At 34.4% G+C, this 17,333-nt stretch overlaps 1 protein-coding gene across 4 annotated transcripts in view; it reads right to left on the bottom strand.

Moving 5' to 3' along the window:
• Positions 1 to 1,206: 1,206 nt before the first annotated feature.
• The window catches only part of LOC136032739 (calbindin-32-like), a 179,945-nt gene continuing 163,818 nt past the window's right edge, over positions 1,207 to 17,333 (bottom strand). For all 4 annotated transcript variants that reach the window (XM_065713072.1, XM_065713071.1, XM_065713075.1 and 1 more), the window contains exons 11-12: positions 6,979 to 7,050; positions 1,207 to 1,784 (exon numbers count right to left, since the gene is read on the bottom strand). In XM_065713072.1, the coding sequence (XP_065569144.1) occupies positions 1,647 to 1,784; positions 6,979 to 7,050 (210 nt within the window). In that variant the 3' untranslated portion in view covers positions 1,207 to 1,646. The remainder of the gene's footprint in view (positions 1,785 to 6,978; positions 7,051 to 17,333) is intronic.

Here is a 17,333-nt window from a genome sequence, read left to right as displayed (position 1 = left end):
AATTTATTTTGGTTAATGTTTGATTTCTTTTGTATATGCATATGACTTATGTATGATAGTATATAACTTGACTTTATTATATAAATTTGGTTATTAGTTGAAAAACATGGCATGTCATTTTTTTTTCTGTAATTGCTTTTAAAGGTGTTTAAAAGGAACTTTTTACGAGGAGCACAAAAATGGTAGTCGCTATTATTTTCTCAACGACAAATTATATCATCATCTCTATAACTATGAACTGTTTGACTACCTCGGTTTCAAAATTGTGACCAGACACACTTGATAAGCAAAGGAAAATACGTGCCTTAAACCAGTTTATGCCTTTCTAATTAATGAGTTCATTAATAGCTTTAACCAATGTAATACACGTTTGGAATGTATTTTAGATATAATATTATTTTAAACTTGCTGTCTAATATATATTTCGTAAAAAACCATTTCTTAGTATTTTTTTGGGTCTTCTATATTCGTATGTTCGTCTTTTCCAGTTTCATAGAGATAATTTTTTTAAAAATAAGTCCTACTTACTCAAGAATTTGTTGTCCAGTGCATGAATAATATATTCTTTTTCTTCTCTCTATTTTCGTCACGTTTACTTATCACCTTGATTGGGATAAATTTTGCAGGCTTAGCAAAACTTGTCTTCGTTTTCCTTAGCTGATCAGGCAGCAAGTGCGTGACCTTCCTTTTGACTGAGGGAATCTCTGCTTGGCCAATGGAAATCGATAGTTAGTAGCAACCTCAACTAAGTTTACTGTTACCTTACCCAAGCGTCAACGTGATCTAATTCACCTTGGACAGTTCTATTAAAACACTTATTTTACTCCCCGTTGCGTAACGTTACCATTTAGATGAAAGAGTGAGGTCCAACCTTTCCCTGCTGGCAGTACCACCCCTCCCAAATTAAGGCTCCGGATCCGTGCCTGATACGTAGGGCATGTGTTTTAAGTGTAGTTATATTTTCATAATTTGCTGTGAAAGATCTTGTTCTCCATAAGAAATTCTTAGTTTTTTGAAATCCTGATTTGAGAGCCCACCCCCTCTTTGAGAAGCTCTTTGGTAAAGTTTTACCGAAGTATTTTATTTTCTTTTTGACCTGTTCATGAATTTATCTTTTTTTTATCTAAACAAATAAGTATACTATTCCTCCTTCAAATATTTTGTGATTTCTTTTTGAAGACGACCCCAACGAAAGTGCAGTAAACATCAGATTGAAACGGTTTTATTAACAAGGCATTAAAATATTAAATCAATATGAGCACACAAAGAATAATGAAAGAAAATGGTAAGTTCTTACTTGCACTTAATGATATAATTTTGAGGCCGAAAATGGTTCCACTTGGAATTAGCAAAACGAATTTCCCTACCTGCTTCCAAAAATTGATAATTTTATGATTTTTTTTTATGGTACTATTCCTTAGTATCATTATAATTACATGAATTGCTGTTTTTCTTAAAAATAAAGTTCGAAAAGCTCTAAAAGTGGACAAACAATTCAGAGTATATAAGAAATGACGCAAAAACTAAATAATTAAATTTAACGATAAACAAGTATTCTGCTTGAAAAATAATAGTGGTTGAAAAATGTAGCGTTAATCATATTAAGAATGCTCAATAATAGTCCAAGTAGGACCTAAAAGGATGTTTTAATCGTTTTGAGAATGTTTGGCAAGAGCCAAGAGAACTAAGGTCAATTCTTTCTTGTTGATTTTCCCGTCTTGATTGAAATCACAGCCTTGGAGTATTGCCTGTCGAAATTCTTCTAAATCGGAGAGGTCATAATCCTGGAATAAAAAGTGCATAAAATTAAAAATTATTCCAACCTAGCATAATTTGATACATGGCAGAGATATACTTTAATGGAAGTTTGGCTTTTGTTCACCTCTCGGGGACCAAAAATAAAAATTATTAAAGAAATATAATCAACGAAGGTTGGATATTTTCAAAAATTCCATGAAATCCTCAAAGATTTCAATCTGCTAACTAAGTATGAGGGGGAATGGAACATAATTCGGGTCTTTTTTAGTTGTGGATGCAGTTTTCTTCCTATGGTTTGACGCGAAGATAGGTAACCTCACATGGGATAGAAAAACAGTAGAGAACTTCAGCACCCAAAAGGGGTGCTGTTCAATCGTGTGTAATTTGCTCAGTACGAGTGCATTTATATATTGTCTGAAGGGGATTTTTGTGAATCTTTTCCATACAAATTATTATTATTTTTATATTGTATTTTAATTTATTTTTATTTAAGTCTTATGAGCATCTTAATTTTAGCTATAATTTTTGATAGACCTTTATTTACACTTAGATTAATTTTTTTCCACTATCCCAAAAATTTCCGGGGTTTCCCTGGATTTTTCCATAAGAAATCATGTTTTGCTGTGTTGTTCGAAGGCGTCTTAGATGAAAATGTCAGTAAAATGAATGAATTTTTGGAGGTTTTGACTGTTCAGGGTACAAAAATAGGCTAGAAAATTAGTCTAAAGAAGACTGAGTTGCTTAGGCTGGGAATAAGTGAAGGTGAAGAGGTGATGTTGGGTAACGAGGAGATCAATCAAGTGCAAAGCTTCAGTTACCTAAGTAGTAATATTAGTAAAGCCGGTGGATGGAGCGAAGATGTTACATGTCAAATATTCAAGTAATAGGGCGTTTTAGACTATTGAAAAAAATTTGGAAGAAGAGGAAGATTAGTCTGGGACCCAAGATTAGAATATAAAAGCTACAGTGATGACAGTGGTGGAGTATGGTTCTGAATTGTAGGCGCTCCGAAAGACAAAGGAGGATTTATTTGATGTTTCCCAGAGGAATTATCTACAGATGGTGTTGGGTACCCATCTGACTGACCGTATTTCAAACGGTAAGCTGTACGAAAAAAGCGATTAACCCACCCTTTTAGAGGCTATAAAAAATTAAAGGTGGCTAGGATATGTTCTGCGGACGAAAGATGGCAGGTTGCCAAAGATTGTTCTTCGGCAAACCATCTAGGGCTGAACAAAAAGTAGGCCATCCCCGAGTTGGGTGGTAGGAGGTAGTAAGGAAGGATTTAAGGAAAGCCAGAACTTTTTGGAAGGGTATTAAGAGGGGGACTTTGAATAGATTAGGATGGGGAAGTAGCTACTTTCCAAGAGCGATAAAAGCCCCTAATCTAGAATTTTACTGCTTTGTTCAAGTTGTTGTCTCCACCGTTTCCTTTGCATAGGGAGCTAACTCTTGAAAAATTAGACAAACTTTGTGTTGCAAAGGTGAAACTGTTAACACCCTTGGATATGAACTTGTTTCAACAAGTTGTGTATGACCTACATTTGCTTCATTTATCAGACCAGCTAACACATTCACAGGTATTATTGTTTAATATAGATAAGTTAAGGAAAATATTTAGTAAATATATTTTAATAAATATATTTTAGTAAATAATTTAGTAAATATAGTAAATACGATCTTTTTACGTTATTTTATAATGTTCAACTGTCTTCTACATACTCATCCCCAACTCCTACTACCTTTAAAAAATATTTTTATGCGCATATACATCTAAAACTAAAATATAAAATTTAAAATCTAAAGTATCTAATCTAACATTGAAAATTTAATCTAAAATTTAAATCCAAAATTTAAACTCTAATGTGAAATCTGGAATTTGAAAAGAACATAACTAAAATAACTGTGAAATCTGGAATTTGAAAAGAACATAAACTAAATAAAATCAAAATGTATAAATGTTTAAATTTAAAAAAGTTAAAAGTTGTCTCGATTTTTTTTTGCTGGTAACCATTCAATGGGTATCAGTCATAATATTAGGCTACTAGCTGACACCAAATTTTATTTGCTCCATATATCAGTGACAGGTAAGTCAAATACCAGCTTCCTGTATAAAATTAGAAGATAGCAAGGCTGTAGAAAGAAAAAAACAAGACAAAAACAAAGAGGAAATTATGAGTAAAAATTAATAAATTAATTTATATTCGAAATACGAAGGACTTTAAAACAAAAGCAGTTCTTAGCCTCTGAACCAATTTAGGTCTATTTATACCGAAGGACCACGATTTGTTTTACTCTTTTTCAAAATTATTTCAAACTTGGCCGTTGGCTGAACAGTGAAAATATGCAAACAGAACTAGTTTGCTAAGATTTACAGCTCTTTTTTACCGTAAAAATCCAAACACTAGAGGCGATACCTTCTTAAGTTGTTGGTAACCATGTGCTTTTAGCTTATTTTTACTGATTTTCACACAGGTCTATTTTTATTATTTTTTTTTTTTTTAGTGCCTGCTACTACCAAAGCCATGCATTAAAATAATGTAGTTGCGGGCGTCAAGCCATGGTTAATATTAGAAAAAGCCAAGATAGATAGTCCAATTGAGTGAGACGCAAATCTGGCATAAACCCCCTTATTAGGACTGTATAAAAATGATGCAAGCTGATTTGTTAATAGATAAGTCTATCTATTATCCGTCCATGCGTTACATTTCCAAAACCGCACTGTTTTTCTCTTAAAAATTTGTCTACAGCAGCTCTCAGTCTAAAAAGTATGATATTATCAAGTAATTTGCTACCTACAGAACCAGACTAATGCCTCGATAATTACCAAACTCACTTTTATCACCTTCCTTATACAGTTTTTTATTTAAGGCTTCCTTAAAATCGTTAGGTACTTCCCCTTTTTTAAAAATCATATTCATAATCTTCAGTAATTTATTTCTAACCTCCGAGCCACCATATTTAAGAAACTCATTTACCACACTATCAGTGCTTAAAGTTGTATAATTTTTTAATCCTTTCAGGACTGTCGCTAATTCTTCCTCACAAAATAAATCTTCCTTCACATCCAAGGTATCAAAACTTTTTCATTTTCCTCTATATCTTTTCCTGCAACTCTATTTTGGTTTAGCACATTCTCAAAATGTTCCGCCCATCTCTCTTTAACTCTTTCCTCATCACTAATTGTGGCCCGGTCCTATCTTTAACTGGGACAAGTCCAGATTCTCTACTCAATCTTAATTTATTAACAAGCCGGTGCAATATTTTACTATTATGCCATCTAGCTGCATCTTCCAGATCCTCGGCAATATTATCGTTGGCCTTTACCTCACACCTCCCTAGTTCATATTTTGATTCTTCCTCCACCTTCTGTACCTTCCTTTTGTTTTCATATGATCTATCACTCAGATTATTCTTGTACAAATCCTTTCTACTCTCTATTAAATATAATGCTTTTTCACTAATATTCCTAGCTGCAGTCTTAGCTTTTTTCCCTAAGACCCCATCAGCAACTTCACAAATTGTTTATCTAAAATTATTCCAACCATCTTCCACATTATCAAATTTTAAATTCTCAAGTTTATTAGTCAACTGGAGTCTACCAAAATCATAAATCCGTGGTAGGGAGTTACCTTCCGGAAACTTCAGATTTAAATCCACCATAGACACTACTAGATGGTGATCTTTACTTTTAACATCAATAACAACACTCCTATATACCCTAGTATCTTGTATTGATCCTGCCAGTTCTCGGTTTACTATGACAAATCAATAAGGTTTGCTGTCTTACCATCACGTGAATACAATGTCAACTTATCGGCCATTTTATGACCAAACAAAGTGTTGGTTATAACTAGATTATTACACCTACAAAATTAATAAAGTTTAGTGACGAAAAAATATTATCAGTAAGTGACGCATGTGTCTCAGTAGCCCAGGTTGATATACAAACTGGAGGTAAAGCTCCCACAGAAAGCACCATCGACTAAAAATTGGTAGCCGAAACAGAATTTTGATCCAGCAGAATGCTGACTATGCTGAACACTTTGACGATGCGATAGCTATTGTTTGTTGCCTTGGATCACCAGATTACTTCATAACTATGATTTACCATCATGATTGGCCAGAAATTTGAGAAGCAACCCTTATTAAGTCAAACGATAATGAACTATTCATAGAACAGTCTACTAAAGATCCCAATCTTAGTAGATTTTGGGACTAAATTGGGACTAAACGTCCCAATCTCGTTTTTCGAACTAAGAAGCAAAATTTTGATGATATAATTAATGATTTGGATGAAAGTCAGACATTTGGAGAGGTGGCAGAAAATCTGTAAACATTAATTGTGCGTGTGTATGTGGGTTTGTGTGTGTGTGTGTGCGTGTGTGTGTGTGTGTGTGTTTGTGTGTGTGATCTGACTTTCATCCAAAATTAATGATTTGGATGAAAGTCAGACATTTGGAGAGGTGGCAGAAAATCTGTAAACATTAATTGTGCGTGTGTATGTGGGTTTGTGTGTGAGTGTGTGTGTGTGTGCGTGTGTGTGTGTGTGTGTGTGTGTTTGTGTGTGTGTGTGTGTGTGTGTGTGTGTGTTTGTGTGTGTGTGTGTGTGTGTGTGTGTGTGTGTGTGTGTGTGTGTGTGTGTGTGTGTGTGTGCCCACACACAAACACTCTGTTTGGATCCGATGCCATTTTTGCGAGTTTCAGGCTACTTTATTTTGTTACTATAAGCCGTCGTCGTCCTTTATTAGCCTGCAACCATGAAACGAAGACATTTCAGTGCCACACGTGCTAAAATAAGAGTTTTTAATATGAAGAGTTTTTAATATAAATGAAACTGGAACCACTAGTTGACAGTTTATGGTGACGACAATTCTTTGGGGCACTCCGAAATCAACAATACTCTCTTCCAAGATTCAAAAAAATATTGCAATGAAAAATTCTAACTATAATGAATCTCAATAATAGTTACAACTTTTAAAGGAGTCTCAATTTTCTTTTCTTTTACACTAAACGGTTTCTAGATAATTGAGTTTTTGAAATTATTTTTACCACGGGCTGAGATTCACTCCTTACCAAGTTGCAACCTTTGGTCCAATTATGCATATAATCTTTCCTCAAATTAACCTTGCGGTGTAGTAATCTTCATTATTTGGACATATGCTTTCCTCACAATAAACTGTTATCAAACTTGAGAAATAACTAGTTAAAGAAGCTAACCTTTTTCGCCAGTTCCAAGAGGTCTTTCAAAAAACCAAGTAGCTCTTCATTTTCAATGGTCCCACTGCTGTCCTGTAATATAGTTTAACATCATCAGTTTTTCACAAAATATGCCAGCTATTTAAATACTCCAGTACCAATTGCTCACACCTCTAAACAAAATTTTGATTCTAATCAAGGTAGTGCTGCTTACAAAAGCTAAAAAAAAACTTTTTTGCATGCTGACCAATGGTCTGCGTAGCACAGGTACCGATCCTTTGATTTTACAGCCTTCGGCGGGGAGAGCAAGGCGTGGTTGGGGCAAATCTTCCAGCGCTTCCCGTGTTTTCCCCCCAGATTTTTCCAGGTACCTATTTATCATTGAGTTAACTATGGCTGAGCTCATTGAGTCACACCATTGATCTCTGTTCCAATCCAAATAACCAGTGAAACTAAAACTAGAATCACTGTGTTCAGGATTTCAAGTTATGAGTGGTAACCACTTGGCTAGGATCTTGATAATTTTTAGCTTATATTTAAATAATATTGCCCTACAACCTCTTTTCCTAAAAATGCATCTGATCGAGTTTTTGAGATGGCTGTTTTGTTCAAAATACTTCAAAGATCAATTAAATAAAGGTCTTGGGTTGGCACAACTCCCTAGCGCCCGGGGGTAAGAGTTTTAAGTTATAACCTAGGGGCGTATAAGGTTTTTATGGAAGGAGTGGTCGTGTAAACTTGGGGGTCGTGTAAATTCGACTGAACTATGAAAGTTCTAGTTCTACTTTTAAGCGCAAACAGTGATCAGAGAACAACTAGCCCAACACGCACTGTTCCCTAAAAAGCTTACAATCAAAATTCTCAGATATCCATTTTGTTCAAAACAGTCAATGTGTCATATAACAATGCCTTTGGAGCCCCTGAAAATAATTTTATTTGTTTTTAGGCTTCAACTTTACCCTTTATTTCCATCTAATGACCTTTGCTTTTTTAAAATCTTCTGAAGACATATTTACTTTCAAGTAAAACAGTCTCAAACTTCCACTATTGACAAGTTATAAAGAAAATTATTATCTCTTTCTGGTTGAAAGTAACCAAAAATCTTAGAATTTTATTTCTAGTCATAGTTTTATCGGGAGGAGGACTAGGGTTAATAAACCATTATGAAATAGCATTTTTGCGTTCAAAAATGTCTTTAGGAAAAAACCCCAGCAGCCCACATTAGACGAGAAAAATAGATACCTCAAAATGTCGATCAGACGTCATAAGGGGTAACAAATGACCATATATCAAACAAAGTCTTAGGACAGGCACTGGTTCAAATACGACCACTTTTGACTTCTAAGAAATGTCTAGAAATCTCAATTTCCTATCGAATACGCATCCTCTGAGGTTTCTAAGACCACAAGGAGAGGTTAGGGATGATGAAGGGGCAGCCCCCTTCTATATTGAATAGCTTCTGCTAATTTCGGGGTTTACTGAAGTTCTTTCCTTTTATAATTTACAGCGTAGACCAGAAATATTCTCAGGAATCAAATACGATTAAATATCATTTCTACTTCCACCCCTCTTCCTTGAATGTTTTGAAATTAAAATAAACCCTTTAAGGAACATGCCCTCTTCCTACAGCGAGCGAAAAAGGACGTAGGAGGGAGAGGGGTAAACTTACAATCACTTTTAAATCTTAAAAAGGGCAAGAGGGATTTTCGTGCACTTTTTTTTTCATAGGCGTATATTCTGGGGGTGATACCTGACACGGGGATACCATAGGTATTCTGTGGTAGGCACAACACTTGACTGGGTAGAGAATTTAAAGTGCCGAAACCCTATAGGCAAGTGTATTCTCCTGATGAGCCCTTGTGTTGGGTTGTTGCCTCTGAATTATTTGTCTTTACTGTTTTATTGTTTGGTAAATGACGAATTATACTTATTGACGACATGACTGCTTGTCCATGGATTATTCTTTATGGTTAATTGTGTATGGCTATGCTGTTTGACCTATGTGATTGTATGGATGAGTAGGGTTAAGGCCTCATTCAAGTGCTGGTCTATATTAATCACTAATTTGGGAAAACAGTCTTCCTTTTCTCCTTCTGTCTCCCTTTTTTTTTAATGTGTTTGTGCTGTTTCATTGGTGATTTCTCTTTTCGTTATATATATGTATATATATATATATATATTAATATATAAATAATATATATGTATATATATATTATTTATATATATATATATATATATATATATATATATATATATATATATATAAATAATGCCCATGGGTATTATTCTGCTCAAGAGTTTTACAACCTTTACCTCATAAATGTAACTTTAGAAACTGAAAATGACAATGTTTTTTTTTGTTTTTTTTTGAACAGCGGAAACTTGCCATTACGTTGTTAGATTCAAACTTCCCATGGCAATTTCCATTCTTTGGCATGAAATGGCTAGCATATGGCACCCACGGGCAATCTTTATCACATTCAAAGCATTTTCAAACTTTTTCCTAAAAAAAAATTCCTAATTACACTAGAAACGTTCATTTAAACTTAAATAAAATTCCCAACAGCGTCTCTTCTAATGTCTCCTAGCAATTGACGCCAGCATGGCACACAATGGCTAGCATATGGCACGCTCTAGCATGTCTTATAACACCTCGAACATTTTAAGACATTTTGCTACAAAACTGACCGTCTACACTACAATCAAAAATTTTTAAATTAAAGGTAAATTCCCATTAGCGTTTCTTCTGGTGATTCCTAGCAATTAACACGAGTTTAGCACGCTGTATGTTGATTTTTTCTTCGTGAAACTTGTTGCAGGTTGATTTTTCTTCGTGAAACTAGTTTCAGGTTGATTTTTCTCCGTGAAACTTGCTGCATGTGGATTAATTCTTCAGAAAATTTAATGTATCTTGATTATATGTCTCTGAGCAGCTCGTGTTATTTTTATTTCCTCTTCATGAAAGTGTTGCTTTTTGTTTTTCCCTTCTTGAAACTTGTACATTTGTTTTTCTCCCCGTGAAACCAGTTTGGTTCGTAGAACATGTGGCGTGCTGATTTTTGTTCGTTAAACTGAATTTATTCTGGTATGATTCTTCATGAAACATGTTGTATGTTGTTTTTTTTTTGTTTATGAAAGTCGTTGCTTGCTAATTTATTGTTCGTGAAATATAACGTTTGTTGATTTTTTGTTCGTGCAACTTCCTACAGGTTGATCTTTCTTCGTGAAACTTGTTGTATATTGGTTTCTCCTTCTTCGTGAAACATGATACATGCTGATTTTATCTCGTGAACCTTGTTACATATGGACTATTTCTTCAAGAAACTTATTGTATCATGATTTATCTTGAAGAAACTTGCTAAATTTTCATTTCTTAATCACGAAAGTTTCTGCATGTTGATTTTTCTCTTCGTGAAACTTGTACACTGATATTTTTTATCTTGAAACCGATTTTGCTTGTGGAGCTTATTGCGTGCTGATTTTTGTTCATGAGACTTGATTTATCTTGATATTTTTCTTCGTGAAACCTGTTATATGTGGATTTATTCTTTCGCGAAACTTAATTTATTATGATATTTTTCTTCATGAAACTTTTTGCATGTTGGTTTTTTCTTCGTAAAACATGATGCATGCTCATTTTTATTCGTTGAACTTGTTGCATACGGAATATTCTTTCAAGAAACTTAATGTATCTTCATTAAAATCTTCGAGAAACTTGTAATTTTTTTTGTTTCTTCGTCGCGAAACTTCTTGCTCGTCAATTCTTCTCTTCGTACAACTTATACATCAGTTTTCTCCACGTGAACTCGGTCTTGTTCGTGGAACTTGTTACATAATGATTTTTGCTCGTGAAAATTAATTTATCTTGATATTTTTCTTCGTGAAACTTAATGTATCTTGATTTATTAATAGGTGAAACTAAGTTACCATAATATTTTCTTCGTGAAACTTGTTGCATGCTGGTTTTTCTTCCTGAAATATGCAGGGTGATATTTGTTCATGAAACATGTTGCAAGTAGATGATTACTTAAAGAAACTTAATATATCTTGATTTTTGTCTTTGAGAAACTTATTTCTTCTAAATGAAACTTGCTGCATGCTGATTTTTCTCTTTGTGAAACTTGTGTATTGTTTTTTTCTCCTCTTGACACCGGCTTTGCTCGTGAAACTTGATGCCTAAAGATTATTGCTTAAAGAAACAACGTATCTTGATTTATTCTATTATGAAACTTAATTTACTGTGATATTTTTGTTCGTGAAACTTGTTGCATGTGGATTATTTCCTCAAGAAATTTAATGTGTGTTGATCTATGACTGTAAGAATCTTGTTATATTTTAGATTCTTGTTCATGAAACTTGTTGCATGCTGATATTTCTCTTTTTGATACCTCTACACTGATTTTTTTCATCATGAAACAAGTTTTGCTGGTGGAGCTTGTTGCGTGCTGATTTTTTTTCGTGAAACTTAATATACCTTGATGGTTTTTCTTCGCGAAACTTGTTTTATGCTGATTGATTCTTTCATGAGACTAAATTAATCTTGATTTTTTTTGTAAAACATGTAGCATGTTGGTTGCTTCTACGTGAAACATGATACATGGTGATTTTTGTACATGGATCTTGTTGCACGTGGATTCTTTCTCCAAAAATTTCAATGTATCTTGATCTATGACTTTGGGAAACTTGTTATGTTTTTATTCCTTATTCGTGCAACTTGTTGCTTGTTGATTTCTCTCTTCTGAAATCTGTATATTGGTTTTTGTCCTCTTGAAACTGGTTCCGCTTGTGAAACTTGTTGTAAACAGATTATTTCTTTAAGGAACTTAATGTACCTTGAATTATTTCATCGGGAAATTTAATTTACCATGATATTTGTCTTCATGAAACTTACCGCGTTCTTCTTGAAACTTGATGCATGCTTATTTTTGTTTCTGAGACTTGGTGCATGCGGATTATGTCTTTAAGAAACTACATGTATTTTGATTTATGGCTTCGAAAAATTGTTATTTTTTTGAATCATCTTCATAAAACTTGTTGCATGACAATTTTCGTGTTTATGAAGCTTGTGTATGATTTTTCTCCTTGAAAACCGGTTGTGTTCGTTGAGCTTATTTTTTGCTGACTTTTGTTCGTGAAACTTAATTCATCTTGATACTTTTCTTCTGGAAACTTGTTGTATGTTGATTCATTATTTAGTGAAACTATAATTTATCTTGATATTTTTTCTTCGTGAAACATGATTCATGCTGATTTTTGTTCGTGAAAATTGTTGCACGTTGATTATTTCTCTAAGAAACTTAATGTATTGAAGGAGGTATAGGATGTCTTTTTATTGTTTATTCATTTTTATTGTTTATTCATAAAACTTGTATTATATTGGTTTTTCTCTTTGTGAAACCTGTACATTGATTCTGCTTCTCGTGAAACCGGTTTTGTTCGCGGAACTTGTTGGGTGCTGATTTTTTTGTGAAACTTAATTTATCCTGATATTTTTCATCGAGAAACTTCTTGTATGTTGATTTATTCTTTCGTGATACTTCAATTACCATAATGTTTTGTTATAATCGTTTTACGAGAAACTTGTTACACGTTGGTTTTATCCTCGTGAATCATAATGCATGCTGATTTTTGTTCGTGAAACTTATTGCGCATGTATTATTTCATCAAGAACTTAATGTATCTTGATTTTAGTCTTCAAGAAATCTCTCATGTTTTTATATCTTCTTTGTGAAACTTGTTGCATGCTTATTTTTCTCTTCGTAAAATTTTACATTGGTTTTTTCTTCTCGTACGACTAATTTTGTTAGTGGAACTTGTTGCGTATAAATTTTTGTTCGTGAGAATTAATTTATTTTGATGTTTTTCTTTGTGAAACTTGTTGTACGTTGATTTATTCATTCGTGAAATTTAATATATTTCTTCGTGAAACTCGTTGTCTGTGGGTTTTTTCCTGAACCGTAATAAATAGCTAGTTTTTTTTTCGCGAAACTTGTTTCTGGTGGATTATTTCTTCAAAAATTATTGTTTCATGATATTTGTCTTCAAGAAAATTGTTATTACTTTATCTATTCTTCATGAAATCTGTTGCATGTTGGTTTTTCTCTTCGTGAAAACTGTAAGTCAATTTTTCTCCTCGTGAAACTGCTTTTGTTCGCGAAACTTAATTTATCTCGATATTTTTCTGCGTGAAACTTGTTGTATGATGTTTTATTCTATCGTGAAACTCAATTTATCATGACATTTTCCCCCGTGAAACTTGTTGCGTTTTGTTTTTTTTTCGTGAAAAATAATGCAAGTTGATTTTTGTTCGTGAAACGTGTTGCATGTGGATTATTACTTCGAGAAACTGAATGTATCTTGATGTATGTCTTCGAAAAACTTGTTAAAATTTTTACTTCTTCTTTATGAAGCTTTATGCATGTTGATTTTTATTTCCATGAAATTTATACATTGATTTTTCTCCTCGTGAAACCGGTTTTGTTCATGGAAGAAATGCTGTTGAAATGCTTCAAGTTTAGATGATCGTTTCTAGTGTAAACGGTTGTTTTTGTAGGAAAAAGTTTGAAGATACTTTAGGTGTGATAATACACGCCAGTCGGTAGCAAATACTAGCCATTGAGTGCCACAGATTGGGAATGGTCATGGACGGTTACAATTTAACAATGAAATGGAAAGTTTCCGCTATTCAGGTAAAAACAACGGCCAGTTTTGGTTTGTGAAACTGCTTTTGTAAGGGAAAAAGTTTAACGACTCTTGGGCCTGATAATATGTATCAGAGAGTTCAATAATGTGGCAGAGTGACGTGAATTGAATGGTGTATCTGATTTTAGGGTGGGGCGTGAAAACATGAACCGATGGATATAATGCATGATTTTCAATAATAAAATATCTTGAGAATGTCATAGGGATAATGAAGTGTATTAGAGGGTTCAAGGGGGCCCTGTCGTAGTTTGGCATGGTGGTATGAATTGACATGGTGTATCACGTTGGGGGTGGGTTTTGAAAACATGAACCTATGGATTAAAGGGGGAGTAATAGTGTTGCATAATAGTGTGATTTGACATGATGCATTGCGTTGGGGATGGCTTGCGAGAACATGAACCATTGTGTCTAATAAATGGTTTCTAACAATTAAACATTTGGAAAATATCTTAGAAATGATGCGGGGGTGGTTCAGAGTGCCATGGGGCCCAATCATAGTGTAATATGGTGGTGTCAATTGACATATTGTATCACAGAGGGTTGAATCGCGAAAATAAAAACCGTTGGATTTAATACATGATTTTTTCATAGAAATATCTTGAAAACGTCTTAGGAATGATGAAGAGGTGCCAGGGGGTGCTAGAAGGTCACTATTAGTAGGGTGTGGTGGTTTGAATTGACGTGGTTTATCATGGAGGGCTGGCTTGCGAAAACATGAATCAACGGGTTTAAAGCCTGATTTTTTAACAAGAAAATATCTGGAAAATGTCTTAAAATTATGAAGGGGTGCTAGAGGGTGCCAGAGTCTCAGTAAAAGTGTGGCACGGTGGAGTGAATTATAATGGTGTATCAGGTTGGGGGGGGGGGGGTTGGCTTGCAAAAATATAAACCAATAGATTTAAAGCATAATTTCATCAAGAAAATATCTGTAAAGTGTCTTAGGAACGATAATATGTATCACAAGGATGCCATTGGCCAGGCACATATTACCTTGGTAGCGTGAATTGCTTGGAATAAAATGTTCTTCATATTAAAGTTAAAGTAGGAGGTGATGAAAGAATTTTTCGGTAGAGGCGGACTGAAATCTAGCACCCGGTCAAAGAAACGCGGCATATTCATAAGGACATCTCAGAAATAACTCTTGAGAAAGTTTAAATTTATCTATAATACCCCCCCACCTCGCCTCCCTCTGGAATGGGCTGATAGGGGGGTCCGCCAGCTACATATTCGCACTTGCGTGAATATAGATAGTCTTGGCTCGGAAGAAACTTGGCATTTTCATTCCAAAAATCTTCACTTTTTAATGAGTGTCAAGTAAAGAAAAAACACGGAATCAGAGAACACAGTCTTTTAAACCCCGTGAAGCTCTTTTAAAAGATACAAGTATTATTTATTTAACATTAAAATTCTATATTGACGAGTGATATCCCAGATAATTTTTCTATTTTTTCCAAGTATGATTTTTGCGATTCGTTGCCTAGGAGGAGACAAGGAGCTAGTTTTTCCTCTTTAAAGTTTAGTGATCAGGGTTTGCATCTTCTTAGGTCACGGTTGGTGGGTCGTTCGTTGAGTATTTCTGAAATTGAATCTGATATGAATTCTTTGTTTAACTCGTTTTATGATTCGTTGAAAGAAGTTACCTCGGATACTTGTGACGCACCCCAGTCGAATCCAGCATCGAAAAGAACAGCCCCTTTGAATCCTTGGATGACTCCTGGACTCCTTAAAAGTTTGCAATTCGCTTTGTCGGAAGGCTAAATCGTTATTTTATCACAGACAATTTTCTGCGTGCGGTAAAGATATTACAAAGACATGGCAAGTAACCAATTCTATTATGAAGTCATCTTTTCTGCCTTCTTCTGTCCCTTCAAGTGTTGTGATTTACGGCAAAAACGTAGAGGGGGAGCTAAAAGTTCAAAATGCGTTTACTTCCTAATTTGCTAATATTGGCAAAACTACAGTCACTTCGTGAGTCCTTCTTCTTCTCTACCTGATTTTAGGTTTTAGCTTGGATCGCCCTGTCCTAAATCAATGGCATTGGAACCTGTCTCTGAAGCTTAAATAGCCAGAATTGTGAATGGTTTGAGGGGTTCTTTATCTTCGGGTCTAGACCGTATTCCGGCTAAGGTTGTTCACTTCATTTTTTATATCATTGTGTCTGCCCTTGCGAGACTTTTTAATCTTTCATTTGAAAATGGTGTCTACCCAAGTGCTTCAAAGCGTGGTCATGTTATTATTCTTTTTAAAGGTGGATTAAGGAATGATCCTGAAAATTATTGTCTCATATCTGTTTTACAAGTGTTTAGTAAAATTTTTGAAAAAAGCTATGCTTTCTCGACTTCCTGATTTCCTTAATTCGAAACCCTTTTTCCATGTTTGCCAGTTTTCTTTTAGGGCGAAGCACTCGACTGAGCATATACATGCAACTCTCTTAAATTATTTACATTCAGCTGTTGACTCTGGTCTGATACCTGCTGCTCTTTTTCTCGATGTTTGAAAATCATTTGACTCATTAACACACAAAATTATTCTTTTTGAAACTGTCCAATATTGGTATAGGAGAGAATGCTTATTCTTGGTTTCTATCATATTTACCTGGTAGAGCCATCTCGGTTGATCTGCACTTTTTTAACCCTTCTAGAATAGAGTTTGGTGTTTCACTGGGATCGGTCGTATGGCCGATACTCTTTTTCATCTACGTCAATGACCTTATTAGTGCGGTTAAAAATATAAAATCTACTATTTTCTGTCGTCTTTGTCAACCGGTATCCGTCACTAATTGTGACAGTAGTTCGTCCTTACCGGATGCACATATTTCTTTTGCTGATGAAAGTACTTTAGCACAACTGGTAGAACAAAGTCTGATCTTCGTTACAAAATCATAGCCCTTTTTGAAAGAGTTATCTCGTGATTTGATGTAAATTATCTTGCCTTAAATGTTGGAAAGTAATGTTTTCTCATTTTCTCCAGTCTCAATGGATTGCCCAGACTTAAATGAAATACACGTATAGGTTCTCTAAGTAAACCTAAGGATCGTTACGTTTAATTCCTAGGCATCTTGATTGATGAAAATCTTTCCTTCAAGAATCATATTAACCTGATTAAAATGAAAGTTTCCAGGAATTTTGAAATGCTTAGAAAGTTCAGACACATTTTTCCAGGATCGATTTTTAGAATCTTGTTCTGCAGTCTAATTCAGTCTTATGTTCCATGTTGTTCTGTTATTTGGATGTAAGCTTTTCCCTCGTCTCTGAAGCCACTTTCAAAGCTTAATGATAAGGCCAAGACTCTTATTCAGGAAACAAACTGATCTTCACTTAAACCGTAGCTTGATTTGAAATCTCTCTATTTTTTTTCTTGTTCTTCTTTCATTTTTTACAGTTGCACGGCCATCTTCTTGCTGCCCTATGCAATAATATATCTTTTGTTTCTGATCAATCGACTTACCATCTCCGCGCTTCCAACAATTTACTGATTTTCAACCCTCCAGCTTCAACCCTCTGACAGCTTACAACTGGATCTGGAACACGCTCCCAGAGTTTGCATGAAACTGCCACTCGTTTGGTATGTTCAGATATTATGTTAGAGAATTTCTAGCTAGCAAATAAATTATTTTCCAGTTTTCCTTGGAGTTGATCTCTCTTGATTGAGTTGGATATTTCATTGAGTTGGTG

The sequence above is a fragment of the Artemia franciscana genome, chromosome 11 (genome assembly GCF_032884065.1).
Source record: "Artemia franciscana chromosome 11, ASM3288406v1, whole genome shotgun sequence".
NCBI classification, from domain to species: Eukaryota; Metazoa; Arthropoda; class Branchiopoda; order Anostraca; family Artemiidae; genus Artemia; species Artemia franciscana.
Note: the sequence above shows the minus strand (reverse complement) of the source record. Positions and strands in the feature narration are given on the sequence as shown.